Genomic DNA, 16405 nt, shown 5'->3' with positions numbered 1-16405 from the left:
TGGTTGATTCCTCCTTCTCTTCCCAATGTATAACAACTGGCTTCAGCCCAATTGGATTCCAAAGAGATTATGGAACTGCTTTCCCTTCGGAGTTCCACTAATGTTCTTAATTGACTGGTTACCAGGTAATACCCAGAATAAAACAAAGCCTTGCTTTTAGAACAGAGTGTGCTAGTCTGGGACTGAATTCAGACTCAGTCTATCAGACAAGATAATGAAGCCCAGAGGCAGCCTAGCCATCTCCATATCTGATTCGAAAAGTAGTAACTAGTTTAAAACTAGCTAAATGGTATTCCTTTTGCAAATTTTTACTGCTGAACAGCAACAAATTCATCAAGTTTTTTCTCTTTTCCCTCCTGTAACTTAGGTAATGGAGGATAGTGGCAACATGAGGGGAAAAACTAAGGAGTAGTGAATAAAGAAATTCACAAATCAGGTATACACAGCTGCTAAGTGAATCAACTGCCTACGATATTCAGGTAGAAATTCCATGCCTGTCAGGAAGAAATAATTCTGTGGCACAATTGTGCAACTATTCTGCTTCCTGTTGTTAAATTGAATGCAAAGAGAATCTTGCATATTTTTATGACAGCTATGAATCAGGTGGCATTGCTTCCACTCCCTTAAAGTCAGCAAGTAACATATTCCAGGATTACATAACAGGATTAAAGAAAGTCTTAAGACCTTCACAGACAACTCACCATTGTATTACTCTGTAATCAAAAGGGCTTTCATTATGCAGATTATTAGCATATAGGGCTGTTCTAGTAGCTGTCAGGAAATGAAACAGCAAGTCACCTCTCTACAGAATTTTATAATATAGAAGGAAAAAACAGAAAAATAATAAGTGACACTATCAAAAGGTACAATATATTATTAATTTGGACATGGTGCATGAACAAAACGGATCTCTATAAATGTTCTGGACCTCCTTCTACTTTTTTACACAGTAGGGAGGTCCCTAATATTTGACACTGACAAACTGCTGACAAAATCTGAAAACCTTGCTACTTAAATTTATTCAGATTTCATTTCTGAATGGAAAATAATATTGTCTGTCCACATGGTAATATCTATACTTACTAAGTTGTACACAGTACTTAGTGTGAAAATGTACAAGATTACAGAAAAGCACTCACTAATTTGCTACCTGACTGCTGCTTGTTTTTTGATTTGGTATTTCTAAGTGTTAACTGTCACATACAGTTTATTCCTTTACCAATCCCTGCCCTGAATGTGAGTCTAACAAAATCAAGTTACAACAGCCATAAAGTACGTGAGCCTTAATACAGTTGTAAAGAAAAAAAAAAAAAAAAAAAGTTAATGAGTTAAAAGCATCTTTGAAAGAAATCCTTAGGCTCTTCAACCTTCTAATAACATAAAAAGTTTACTGTCACTTTCCCCTTTGCCCCCCTTTACCCTCATCTCTCACCCAGGTAAAAGCAGAGTTGCAACAATGTTTTAAGATGCCTACTCAGTTTTCCTGGGCTCAAGACTCTTTGTGCTCAATGTTCAGGATTAAGATAAGGGACTGCTTCAGTAATTATGGGCCCACATCACGGATGACATAAGACAAATTCCCCCTTTGTGACAACCGCTCGTATGATTTTCGGAACAAATAAGAACAAGGGTCAATATTCTGTCACAAACACATGGAGGGCAGAGGACAGAGGATCACTACTTTGTACTTACCAGTACATATTATATAAAAAATCAGGCAGATGAGGATCTGGCCAAGGCACAGGAGCATTTAGTATGAACCAAGTTGGTTTCACTTCAGAGCCTAGAGTAAGGAAGACTTCAATCCAAGGCTACGAGCACATCCGTGTTCACAAACATCACATTTTGTCCTCCCAGGCATTTCCCTTTCCCCTCCTCCCCTTGAAAAATTTAAAACAAAATAAAACAAAACCAAAAACAACAGCAATCCTCAACGTGGGAAAGTATAGTCACACAGTTTGAAACCGACACCTTTGTAAACTCTGCCTACACTGTGCTGTGAGGAATCAGAAAAATCCTGACCAACAGTAAACCAGAAAGGAGACAGTGGGTCCGAATTACGAATACACCCTGCACCAGTAATACACAGAAAATCATGCCCCACCACTTTGCCCCCTTCTTCCTCACAAAGGAAGTTACCTCAACACAGAAGACCAGGTCCCATCCTACAGCACAACTAATCCAAGCAAAAGAGAAAGAATGTTTAGGATGTTCCATTTCAGCAGTCAGGAAAGGGAGAGTGTGGAAGGAGAGGAAACCACTTCACTTCTAATAGCCACAGGCGAAGTTCAACTGTAGCCAAATTTATGAACTGTATTCTTTGCTGTGTGCCTTACTCCATTACTCATGAAGCTTCTAGGAGTAAGGCAATTTTCTGCTCCCCAGGGACCTCAGCCACTCCCCTGCTATGCGGCTTTGAATTACTTGGTATCATCCAAGCAGAGCAAGAAAGAACCAGCCGAGTTCAGGAAGGCTCCAGCCAGGTTTGCAGGGCAGCTGCCTGGAAGACTCTGAATCTTCAACACTTGCAATATTTAAAGATCCCCCAATTCACCAGAAGACATTCGATACCACATAATGGTAATTTGCTAGGAAGGAGAAATTTGATTATGAATCCAAGTAAAATTTAGCCGTTTTGCTTTATCCGTGTCTTCTTTATGGTACTTTGTATCATGGCCCATTAAATATCCCTTGAAGAAAAACGTCCATCTAATCCTTTAGAAAGGTGACTGGGGAGTGGGGTGCAGAGCAGTGCATAGTTGTCTTTCCTCAAATTGCCACAGGCAAACTGATTTAAATAGAAAAAGGTTAAATACTGTAAGAGATTACATCTCCCCACAACTACTTCAAATAAATCATTTAAATAGTATTATAGCAACAGAACTTAATCGGTAAAAGTCCCTTTCATTTTTTAGAACTGTATTTACTCTGAAACTCAGATTTATAACTGAATGATATTAAATTTAGTCCTATTGTCAGCAACTCTCATGGAAGGTTCCCAGAGCTATCTCGGTGTACACAAAGTCAGTATACAATATCTGTTCAAAACATCTGTATCGGTATACAACATCTGTTCTCGAAAATACTGAGCTAAGTGACTGCAATTTGGAGTATAGGAATATTAAAAGAATTGCGGATCGAAGGAAAATTTAAGGTTTTCTGGTTATTATTTATAATATCTTTTTAAAGCAGCACTAACTTTATTCCTTCCCCTACTGTAAAGATACAGAATTTAAATAATTATCCCAACAGTCACTCTCTCCCACAGTGACATAAAAAATCTTATAGAAAATTAACAAAACTGGCTTTGTGTACTAAACTTTCAACTGAGTTTCATGATTTTCTTCTAGAGAGATTATTATAAATGGTTCTGCTTAGCAGCAAAGAAAAGAGGCACAGATGGAATCATCACTTGCCCACTCATTGAAGCATTTGTTTCAAACAAATTCACAGCCATGAAAAATAGTTTGGGGAGGGCCCCTAATTTAATGTGTAGATAAGGAAAAAAAAAATCTCAGAAGTATTTTTAAATGCAAGGTCACAGTACCTTCAGCAGTCTGGAATTAAATGCATAGCATTTTTGGAGTAGGTCCAGCTCTTAAAATAAGTTCTTATTAAATTAATGTAAGAGGCAAGTGAGGCAGTAAGGTCTAACACACTCCCACTACTTACTTGACTGACATATGCAATAGGTTTCTCGGGCACAACGGGAATATGTAAAAGACTGGCACTTTAAACAACTTGCATTTCTGAATGCAATCATCATTGCCCACATGCAAATTAAGTATTTAAAATGCCTGAAACTCAGAGGGATTGGGGTAGATATGCTGAGCCTCCCCTTCCAAACACTGGAGGCAAGATACTTCCTATAACAATATGAAGAGTGGAAGACTAATTTCACAGTATTCTGAGGAAAAATAAAATGATATTCTGATTCATAATTTACTTAATTAATATCTGAAGATCAACTATATAATGTTTTGGCAATTTACAGACTGCCTTTGTTCTCAATAATTTTGCTGTCTCATTTGGCTTTCTAGTGAAATGAAGCAAACTGGATATTAAATTGTTTTCATATATATGATTTAAAACACTCAACCACTACTATATGAAACTGTGAATTGTTCTACTCTGACATCTGATAATTTTCAAATACTAGTTTTTATCTCTTTATTCCAGTGCTGTCTCCCTCTGCTTCCATTCCACGAACTACTGCTTCTTGGTTTATACATATATTCCTTTATTCCCTTCACATACAGGAAAGAAAATTTTAAAAGTCTCCTTAATTTTTAGAGGTTTCTCCTACTGTACACTGAATGTAATACCACTTCATGAATCTTTATTTCACTGTGTCCAAACTATGCTTCATATGGGCTGAAAACAGATGCACTCGCACGTGTTTTTAATCTATTTCATGCTGCTCCATTTCTAAACAATAAGTACCAATGTCACAGGCAGGAAAAAACATAAATAACAGTAAGATACAATACTTCCCAAATAATCATCTCAGCATCTACAACAGTAAAAGATTTTCCTGTACAGGTGAAGAAAATACTTGATAAGCCTAATAATTATAGTAGCAAGGCACAAGCTGCCGTCTCAGAGATCAAAATTCAAAAATTGGTCTACGGAGCAGGCTCTTAGCTTGTAAGACTGGGTGTGCAGTGAGGAAAATGAAATCGTTCTCTGGGGAAGAAGTGCTACAGGCTGTCACTGGTGTTAGTTATGGAGAAGGCAATACATAATTTTGTGGATAAAAATACTACATACAGACATGCCAGCTGATCAGTGAAAGGACATGGAGATAAGGCAGAGGGAGGACCCTTTTCTTCTCAAAGAGGTAAACCTCTGTACATGGAGAAAATGACACTAGCTTTAAAATTCTTAGAAAAACTATTTTTAAATGAACTGTAAAAAATATATATATAAATTATGAAATGAAGGCTATTCTGTTTGCACATTTCTTTAAAAATAAAAAAAGGTTGCTAAACAAGCCAACTGGAATCAACAGCACATTCATAAAAAATAAACTCAAAAATTATATTTGAAAGTTCCTAGGCATATTAACATCTTGTCTGTTGATGGCAAAAATAAAATAAAATTTTAAACCCAATTCATTAAGGGAGATTTTTTTTTTTTCTTCCCAAAAGGAAAAGGCAAATTCAATTTGGGTTTTTTTTTTTAATTTAAATAAATAATACAGCCTTAACGACTTCATTCAATTGACAGGTCTTGTATCAATTTTAGGCTTCATTATTTAAACACATACACACAAACCACATATCTAAGAGGAATTGCAAATGAAAATAAAAAAAGTCATTCATAATATATTTTATAAAGTTATTTTTAAGATAAAATTAACCCAAATATAAAATCTGCCTCCATATGATCGTTTTTTAAAAACAATTTTCAAATTAATTTTTTGAAAGGCATATTATTCTATACTAGTCTCAGAGAAATAATGCCCATTTTCTGTTTTATCTGTTTCTAAGGAAGCAGAGCACATGAAGAGGCTATTTATTCATTTTCAAAATGGACAGGCAGTTTTATATACTTACTTTAAAAGGACAATGTGTTAGATTTTTAAAAGATATTCAGCTTTTATTATCACCTTTAAACAAAATTTCAAAATAGAACCACTGTTAAAATCAAACATAGTTTTCCTAAAATAGCTATCTAAATCAGAGGAGAGTTTGACAAGAAATAAAGTATTCCCCTGAGCACAACTGCATTGCGATAGACTACAATGGTATAAAGTTCATCATCTTGGTTTAAAAAAAAAAAAATCAAGCATAACTGCAGTCTGGCATTTTAGGACCATGAACTCATCTGTGAATTCCTTACTTCTCTTAGAAGGAAAAAATACACAAAGTTCATTTAATATGCTTAAGTCACCTTGGCACTCATATTGAAACCGGTTTTCTCATTTGATAAGCATGAAAACAGACTTCATAGATGTTTAGTAATACTCGATATCATTTATTGAGTGTCTTCTCAATGAACTGGCAGTATGCTGGATTTTATAGACACATGATATCATTTAATCCTCATAACTACCACAAAACTGTAGTGGCAGAATGGCAATTTAAATCCAGGTCTTTGTGACTCCAAAACCCATGGTCTTTGCATCCTGCCACACTTCCTCTTATATGTCACAATTTCACAAAACGTTTGTGTTCCCACGTTAGGTCAATCAGAGTTAATTTTTTCTGTCACCAGACTTAACGTTTAATTATCTCTACAGAATCAGCCTAAAGAAACCTAATTTAGGTAAAAATTGGTAAGAAGAAATTTAAAAGGGAATATAGAATAAAGGCAGAAGTTTACACAGTGAGCCACTTAGCAAACTAGAAGAGAAAAAATAAACCTGAGTTGTCCTCACTGTATCTGATAAACCAAGGAAATGTTGTTAATCCTATTGGAATAATGTGTGCAAACTCTTACATAAATACTAGTTAGAAGCTTACTTCTTAGAAGCATCACATAATAAAGTGTTTATACTGCTGCCATTTGTAAACTGTTTTCTCTGATAAAAGACATAGGCACTTACCATGAAAATGAGTTCTAATTATTATTCTAATTATTCTAATTATTATTATCTAGTACACAAGAGAAGAGGCTCTCAAAAAAAATAAAAAAAGTTGCTGAGGAAATCAATTAAGGAAAAAAAGTGTCCTTTAGAAACTTTTTCTGTACTTAACTTTTAATTCTGAAACAATCATAGATTCACATCAAGTTACAAAGAGTAGTACAAAGAGATTCTGTGTACCCTTTTTCCAGTGTCCCCAACTGTGAACATCTTATATAACTATAGTACAAAACCAGGAAAGTGAGACTGTATAATTCAGACTATCCAGATTTCTCCTTTAGCTACTTTATTTTAAAGTGTGCAGTTTTTCTGGTGCTAGAAAGGGCCTTAGACTCTCCTAATTTTTCTGATGGGAAAACAAAGGTTTGAAGAGGCTGAAGGACTAGCCAACGTCAGAGTGCTAAGAAGTGACCAAAAAAAAAAAGCCAATTCTGAGAGATCCTCTTTCCTCAGAAACAAAGTATGCAATCAGATTAGAGGCCATCAGAATTCCCTGAGGAATTCAGTAAAGACCTTCAAAATAATCCCACTTCAAAGTTAGTTCATCAGATGGACACATATTTTTTCACATATTATTTTTCATCTCTCCAGACCTCAAAAAAATTCCTCATAAAAAAATTTATTGTTATAGGTTTGCTGAAAAATAGTTTTACTGCATCAGTAATATGATAAACCAAACTCAAAGGAAAACTAGGCCAAGCTGGTTACCACTTGAAGTGACAGGCTCTTTGCCACCTTCGATCCCAGCGCAAAGCTGTGTTGGCACAAAGCAGGCTCAGAAACTTTGGATGAATGAATGAATGAATGAATGAGCAAACGAACAAACAACTTGTGACAGGACCAAATATACCAAACAACCCAAATATCTTTAAAAAAACAAACAAACAAACAAACTCTTCAGTCTAGTAAAACGAGATTTTTTGCAGAAAAATATTTTATTTTGTGGGGTAGTTTTCACAAAATCAGAGCTAGAATGGCCCTTAGAGAACATCTAATCTGTTCATTCTCAACTCTGGCTACACATGAACATCACGTGAGACACTAAAAAATATCATAAGCCCCACCCCACCCCTGGGATGGGGCCCAGGCACCTGTATTTTTAAAGCTCCCCATTATTAAGTCCCTTATCATAAGAGTGGTTCTAAGTCCCCTATTAAAGATGAAGAAATTGAGGCCTAGTCAAACTGCAATATCTTATTCAGGGTAAAAGAATTGAGACCAGAATCCAAGTGGGAATAGCACTATTTTTTTTAACATAATACAGAAAAAGTATTTCAAGAACTACAAAGCTTCATTTTAACTTTGAAACTGTTGGCCATTTAAAAAAACATGAAACTAGGCCAAAAAACCTATCAACATTTGAACTCTTCCTAGTGTATAGGCACTGTCATTGGTGAACAGACATAAAGGTTTTGCGGCACTGAGCAGGTTTTGCCTGAGAGATTAAAAAAAAAAAATTAGGAGTATGGTTCCCATCTTTCCAGTTAACTGCCCTCCCTTAGCAATTGGTAACTCTTGTAGGTAGTTCCCTTAATTGGTATTGTGAAGGGCTTACAGTGGATGTGCATAAAATATGTTTGTTTTTGAACAAAAAGAGGCACATGTATAAAATTGATGGAACTGACTGGATATAAAATATGAATTATAATATTTGCCATATTGCTCATCATGTTACACAGATAATACACATTTTAAAATATTTACTAAAATCAAATAGTTACATTTGGAAAATTACCTTTAATCGAATCATTTTCAGCTCTCATTATGTCAATGAGTGAACTCTCCAGTGAGTGCATGTCAAAAGTCCTGGGGCGATCCTGTAAACACAAACAGCCACAAACCACTTTTAAAACAGCATTTAATTATAAAAGAGGATAATAAGCTGTATTTGATGGGACACATCAAAAAGTGGCAATTTTCCTCCCTCTCTGTATAAGGCACATTATTACTACATTTTATTTTTAATACTTCCAAAACACCAAAACCACAGAAGTTAGGTACCCAGGGCTCAGCAAAGATTGATTTGATTTCTAATAATAATTTCAATAGAAGTATAACTTTCATGAACAAAGCAAAAACAAACTAATTTTCATATGGTTAAGAATATTAAATAAATGTAAAAATAGAATTCATAATCTTTCTCTGTCACTTAAGATTGCAGTCATGTGGCAAAGCTTCCCAAACTTGTTCCAGCAGTAATCTACTAAGGTGGCATCTACATGTGCTATTCAGAATAGCTATATTTACTTATAAGCCAAGATCTGAAAATAATCATCAAATGTCTGTAAGACCACTAAGTGGCAAAGTATTCTTGATTTTTCTGCCATTAAAGGAAAGACAGGGTGTGGAGAACACTGCTGGGCTAAACCCCGGCTTAACGAAATGCACTTCATGAGTGGGTGAGGAATCTGAAAATATACAACCACCCCAACTGCTGGGGCATTCTTCAGGATAAAAAAGTACTAGAGATAACTAAAATTAAAGTTCAGCTTGATAGTGAAAAGTAGACGAAAAAGTTTTCAAATTAAATACTGAAGGGGAAGAAGTAATACATGTTTCTGACCCACCTTAAGAATAAACAAACACATAACACATATAAAGACCACAGCAAGGGTATTAAAGAAAAGGGGGCTTCCAAAGCCCTCTTTATTATATTTTCTCTCTCATTACTTTTTAACTCAAAGCTTTGGCTTTGTAAAAGGATTCGCCTCATTTTACCCCTTATTTTTTGTTTTCCACACTTGTTGGGATCTCACTTTTCTGCCTTCCAGCTTCTCTAGAACTTTAAGGTTGATAGGGCATGTCTTCTATCTTTTGATCATCCTGACATTTCTCCTTTGTCCTTCCATAACACTACTCACCCTGTACTATTATTATCCTTCCATGAAATAGGGACCACTCCTCCTGACCCCACCCACCACACAGATATCCAGTAATATTCACTGAATTGTTTCAGGATACAAACTTTTTCTTAGTTCTGCAAGCTGAGGGGTTCAAGGGCAGTTACACTGGGATATAATCCAAATTTAAAGTAGAGAGTATTACAGGCTTTTTCCCCCGGGGTGGTGGGGGATGAAGATGCGAGGGGAGTAGATGCCTTAACATGCTCTTCGGCTCCAAACTGGTATGGCTCTTCCAGAATATCTTTCCCACTTTTCCTCCTGATCCTTTCCTCATTGTCTCCATCTGCTCAATACGGTCCATAGAGAGGCAGGAGGACAGGCGGTCAGAAGGAGGATTTCTAAGGTTAGTGTTCACAAAAAGGAAAAACTCGTCTGTTTTTATCCCTCCTCATCTCAAGCCCTGAATTAAATCAAAACTTCATTGTACATTCTTTCGGAAGCCAAGTGGATTTGAGGCATAACCGGAGAAACAAGTTAAGACAAAATTCCGCTATCTCATTCTGCAGTAGCTGGATCTGTCCTCCCTCCAACAATCTATGCACCACACTCAAAATCAGGCCAGCCACTATCTCTTCTCCACAACAAAACCAGTCTTGGAGACACTAATGCTCAGTGTCTGTTCCCTTGCCTATGTTCTCTGTCAGTTTCCCAAGGGGAGGAAGTATGTCTTACATCAAAAGTTCCCAATGTCTGTATCTCCCAAAGGGTGATGGTGTGCCAAGATATCATCTCCTCAACCCACAGGACTGCCCAGAGGGCCTGATGTGGCAGGAACTCCCTGGCAGATGATTTCTATTTCTATATTATCATTTTCTATGCGTGCCATGATGTGAAACAGGTTGAGAAGCCTTGTTCCACATATCTGTATCACTGTGCCTCACACAGGGCCTGGCAGCTTAGAAAGCCTGCATATGTTTCCTCAATTGAGGAATGAATGAATTCCTTCAAGTAGTTTATTTTAAATGTTGAAAATATTTCTTTTCTCCTATTTCCTTACCTTGAGGATTGTTTTTATACATCCCCTTTCCGGCTATAGAGTTGTAGGGGGTTTTGGGGGTCAAAATAACTGTAATGGTGGTGGGGAGAGATGGAAGAGGAGACTTCAGCCTTTTTTTTTTTTTTAATGCATCTAAAGTAGTAAGCAACCTGTGAACTTCCAGAACTTGCATTTTGCCAATCACTGAATGACAAGAGCACCCAAGAGAATCAGTCGATAAAGAATATTATACAGTGTTTCTGTTTGTTTTATGACAGCTGTTTCCAGTAAGTAAAGAAGCCTCCTTTTCACCTATAACTTAGCGAAGGCACTTCATACCGCCCCCCCCACAGCCTATTGCCTAGAATATAAAGATTTTTGCTAAAATAACCACTGACTTCTAATTGGTACAGTACATTAAAACTAAAATCCTAAATGAATATTTAAATTTTCAGTAATGCTTTGTGGGATTAAAAAACAAACAAACAAAAAACCCTCTAACCCTTTTACACTTATACTAGCTTTCCTTTCATTTGTCACGATTTAATACAAGGATGATAAATAAAAACCAATATACAAACTCTGATCAACTGGTACTGACTCTCAGATGCAATGTGTTGAGAAGAATTTTCAGGCTCTGAATGGAATTAGAAGAAAACAAGTGTCTCAACAGACACTTGTAAGTGCAAGATACAGACCCAATGGCACAAGCACCACATTTTTGCCGACCCTGGTCTAATATGTACTCCTCCCCACGATCCAACCTTATTCACAATTACAATTATTATAAACTACTTTACATTTGTATAACACTTTGTTTCTTATGATGCTATGGTAATTCAGAGTTCCAAGCCACATATTTTGTCAAGTAAACATTCTGTTCTCAGAGAGGGTCCAAAGTTTACCATTCTTGATTACTCCCTCACTGACTTTTTTCTGTCTATTTTAAGTATCTAATTTTACAAAAAGGACCAAAATGTAAATGTCTGTGTCATTAAGAAGTAGGTAGAGGGGTACAGACACAAATAAACCCAAGGAATAAGAACAGCACAAACAATGTTGGTTTTCCTGCCCAAGAACCAAAGTGACAAGTCAAGAGTGCTTTGATTTCTATATTTCATTCTTCGATTTTTCCTTTTTGGCTTGCTAATTGGGCCAAATATCATAACCACTTACCTATTTTCTAGAATCCATTTCCCAGAAAGTAAACTAACTAGAAAATAGAAACCTTGTTAAGTGACAGCTCTTCTTGATTGAACTTGAGCTGATGATCAAAATATGAACATCAGCCTAAATCAGTGGAACCTAGCATTAGGCACTAGGAAGCCTGGAGTGTCATGTGAGCTTGGCATTTTCATCCTCTAGACCGTTTTCCTGATCCGAAAAAGGAAAGAGTTTGCTTAGATCTCTAATATTCCTTTCCCAGAAACAAAATACACTTGTATTCTAGCTTTCCGATATCCTAAGATAGTCTGTGCTCTTTCAAGATCTGCAGTTTAAATTATGATGAGTATGGAAGGAATCAAAGATGTGAACAAGAATGACTGATCAAAGTTTATCACTTCTTGCCCACAAAAAGGTGGGGGGTCAATGACTGATTAATAAGAAAATGAACTCTTATAGAGTCTTAAAAGGACAGTCACTGCGCTTTCATTATGCTAAACATAATGCAAAATAACAAGCATTTTCCAAAAAACTTACTTAAAACAATTTGTTGAAGGGGGATGTCCTGACTTCCAATAAAAGTTCAAAGACTCTATTGTAAAACAAAAAAACACTCTATCTGCTTCAACCCACTGCTGCCAGTTTCTCTTGGCAGACTACAGAGATAAAAAGCAGAAAAGCAGAGCTACCCTTTATTGAGCATCTACTGAGTACCTGACATTATTCTAGGTACTTTTTAAATACTGTCTTAATTAATGTTCAAACCTCCTTCTAAGTTAGACTGTATTATTCTCATTTTAATGACAAAAACTAAGACTAGAGAAAATCCACAGTTTACTGCACAGACAGGTTACTGCCTAGTTCAGCAGCTTAGTCAGGATGCAAGCCCAAGTTTCACTCCAAAGCAAATGGGCTGCCTTGGGTAAAGTAATGGTCATGGCAGTCAAAAGACCACACTAATTAAGATATATATTAGAATAAATGAGATACTCTGTCTGCCATAAGGGTCCTAGGGGCAGGAATGTGCTGGCTAGTACCTGGCAAACAGTAGGCACTCAAATATGACTCAATAAATGAAAGAAAGAACATAATGTATGTATAAGAGTAATACAGGATAATATCGGAGATACTAAAAACAGAAGAAGAGATAAAGAAGCCTTATCTTCTTTCTTCCTGTAGAGATGACAGATAGATGTGGTCCACAAATTAAAGACCTAACACAAATGCCATCTCTAGGTTAACTATGGCCAACCACAGGAGCAGAAGTGGTAGTAACAGCAATAATAGTACCAGCAGCTAACGTTTAACAAGCTCTAATGCTTTACATGCATAATCTCATTTATTCCTCACAAAAATCCTATACAATTAAGTGTTATTATTCCATTTCACAGATGAAAAAAGTGAAGCTTAGCATGATTAAGTAACTTTACCAACGTCAGGTAATGGAGAAGGCAGAATTTGAACCCAGGCCTTCTGACTCTAGAACATGTGAGCTTAATAATCATGAATGAAAATAAAAGACCACCAATTATTTTCAAGGCTCAGCAAAGCAAACTTGATTACAATGTATAGACCTCATTTTATTTTGTAAAAATTAATTGTATTTAATATATTGAGTTATAACTTGTTGGTTTCAGTTTCTGTCATCTCTACTTCACAGGACAATTTCTAAAGGAAAAACCACACAAGCCACTATGAAAATCAAAGTTGATAAAAATAACCTTCTGACAAAACAAATTAGTATTTCGAAGAGCAGGACCTGTCATTTTAATATACACCTGAATAATCTTGACTGCCACAGCAAAATAGGAAGACCTACATCAGCAAAGAACTGATGACACGTCTTTTTATAACATCCCAGAGTAGCCACAAGAAGCACGTGAACCTGTTGGGTCTATTACAATCAGGATGAACAACCAGATTGCAATTATGCCACAAACCAAAATTATCATTTTGTAGCTTTTTTAAAAAAATCCAGATGGATAATGTAAGCCAGTGTTTCTCATACTTAAGAGTATATCAGAATCATCTGGAGGTCCCGTCAAAACATAGACTACTGGGTCAACCCGCCAAGTTTCTCATTCAGTAGGTCTGGGTAGGGTCCAAGAATTCACATTTCTAACAAGTTTCCAAGTGAAGACAGGGACCACACTTCAAGAACCACTGAGTTGAGCAATTCCATTCCACAGGTTAACTTCATTAGATAATTGGGGGTGTGAGTTGTAGCTTACATCCTGTTGACAGCTGTGATGCAGTCCAGCTTAAATATTCTACATCAACCATTTTTAGGTTTCCTTATGAAGAGAAGGGCTTTGCTCTCAAAACCCAAATCAAAGCCCTCTCTTCCAAGCTCTAAGATGCATAAGTCGGAAAAAAGATTACAATTCAGTTCAATTTCAACAGAACAACCACCTTGACGACTCCATTAATTGTTCCTGTCTTCTTATACTTGAGTTAGTATGTTTTAACATCACTAGACCTGGTCTAAAACACAAAATGTACTTAATTGAACACGCCCACATTATTAAGAACCAAAGCCAAAATTCAGCTACTCCCTTTACTCATTGCCTTCCTATAAAGACATACATTACTGTGAGCATCACTTCTCAGACTGCTAGGTATCTGTATCAGCTTATGGAAGTTTCTCTTTCCAGCTTAAACTTTCCCTGGTGAAGAAGGGAAAGGAAAATATTTTGGTTTGAAAGGCAAAGTCTATGCCAGTGTATCAGCTGCCAAAATAAATAGGAAGTTTGAGATGCCAGCAGAGCCCATAATTAATCAAAGGTAACTCTGGGAGTTTTAATCCAAAATTTGCCAAAATGTAAATATTTTTCTTAGATTAAGTATTTAAGGCCACAGATATCAAAAGTTGGCAATATAGTCAGCTTTCAAGATTCCACTACCAGATGACCCTTCCATCCCTGTGCAGGCACAAGTCCCTTTTTCCCCATATCCCCCTAGCACACTGACAGCACACATGATATTGACAAGTTCTGTTACAGCTACCCACCCCCTCTGCCACTGGACTGAGAGCTCCACTCATCTCCACAGCCACAGACTGCAGCAACTGTGCAGCGTACAGTAAGCCCCTCATCATCGTTACCATCATCATTAAAGTGGCTAACATCTCCCTCCTGGCTCTGTGTTGTGTCTCAGATGAATGACGTATGATTTATGTACATGAGTTCCTCACAACCATCAAGTAAAGTGGATACAATTATCACCCCCATTTTAGGCAAATGAGTTCTGAGAAGTTAACTACTTGCCCTCAAAAGTCACAAACTAAGTGGTGGAGTCTGACTTCAGAGCAGAAGCTCAGAAAAGTGGTCCATTTAAATGAGTTTTGTCATGACCTAGAAATTCCAATCCATCAACACCTGCAAGGTATGAAATCCTTCACTGTATACAGGGTCTGAATGCAGAGAACAAGTGTCAGAGGTTAAAGTGAAAGAGGTAATTACCTGAAGTAGGAGAAACCACATTTAATAGCATCTCATATTTCTTAGCAGGATCCCTCTTCAGTCAGTGCTTTCTCATTATGACCGCTTTATAATGAGGCAAAGAGTCTTCCAGATCTTGGGCTACCAAGTGCTTCCTAATAGAATAATAAACTATAACAAAATGAATCAATGTCTTTGGGGTATTACCCTGACTGGATCAATAGCTCCATTTTCTTCCACATGAACTGATGAATCTGATCTCTCCAGAAAGCCTTTGAGAAAATTTTCTTTTATCCTACCTTCACTAAATAAACCACACTCATGTTCACTATTAGAAATCCTTAAAGTGGTAAATATTTCTTGTCACCACTTGACTGTATTAAAAACACAACTTGGCATTCTAGACTTGATTAGTCAGTTCCGAAATCAATAGACCCCTTCCTCTTGTTAACTATTTGTTCATTTTCACCTTGCCTGGCAGAGGGAAATAATTAAAATCTAGTCCAAGACCTGCGTTTAAATCACCACTTAAAAGACAACTGATCTTGACGCTGCATTGTCTCTGAACCTTGATTTCATCATGGAAATAAGGATCGCACCTCCCTTAAAAAACTGGGGTGCGGGGAAATGAGACAAGGTCCGCACCACACCCTCCAGTTGGGAGATCCTCTCAATAAACATTCTCTCTGCCCCTTCTCTCTCTGGTGAAATGGCAAAAGAGCCCGAAACTAAAATATTAAATTAGGTATTGTTTGTATCTGAATAATTCAGCTGTTCTGTGCTATTTCCTGTAGCTCATTATCATAGAGAAACAAAAAAGGGGAAAAAAAAGATATTTCCTACCTAATAAGCTATTCGGGGCAAGAGGTCATTAGTTCAGGAAAGTGGGAAGAGCTACTAAAACTAGGCCCTAAGGAATGAAGTCATTTAGACCCTCTGGCCATTCCTCTATCTTTGGCTGCTTACGGGCAGTCAGCAGTCCTCTGCTATACATCTGCTGGGCCTGATCAGGGTCCGGAGTCAGCAGAGAGAACGCTCACCCAAATACACAATCTTTATTCTTAAACTGAGGCTTGTATCCTGTAACCCATAACATCCATAATGTCTCTTCTCTTTCATGAGCCTTGACAGCAACGTCAAAAGGCAGCCTGTGCCCAGTGTCGGCCTCTGGGCCCTCACAGCTCCCCACCGCCACATCCTTAGCTCTCCAGAGTCTCCGGAGCTGAAGGCACTTCTCAACACGCAGGCACAGAGCAAGAGGTCACCGGACTGTAGAGTTCACGAGGAGGAGCATGCCTGCCTTGGTCATGTACTCCTAGCACACAGTCCATTG

The 16405-nt window shown here is 37.1% G+C and overlaps 1 protein-coding gene across 5 annotated transcripts in view; it reads right to left on the bottom strand.

The window, feature by feature from the left end:
* The window catches only part of CPEB4 (cytoplasmic polyadenylation element binding protein 4), a 44972-nt gene extending 36541 nt beyond the window's left edge, over positions 1-8431 (bottom strand). For 2 of the 5 annotated variants that reach the window (XM_028497648.2, XM_028497651.2), the window contains exon 1: positions 8325-8431. In XM_028497648.2, the coding sequence (XP_028353449.1) occupies positions 8325-8385 (61 nt within the window). In that variant the 5' untranslated portion in view covers positions 8386-8431. Of the gene's footprint in view, positions 1-1692; positions 1766-8324 lie in introns of those variants that run through there. The other 3 variants (XM_055079842.1, XM_055079843.1, XM_028497655.2) reach the window with 2 other exon arrangements.
* Positions 8432-16405: the final 7974 nt, after the last annotated feature.

This window comes from Physeter macrocephalus, chromosome 2 (assembly GCF_002837175.3).
Source record: "Physeter macrocephalus isolate SW-GA chromosome 2, ASM283717v5, whole genome shotgun sequence".
Taxonomy (NCBI): domain Eukaryota; kingdom Metazoa; phylum Chordata; class Mammalia; order Artiodactyla; family Physeteridae; genus Physeter; species Physeter macrocephalus.
Note: the sequence above shows the minus strand (reverse complement) of the source record. Positions and strands in the feature narration are given on the sequence as shown.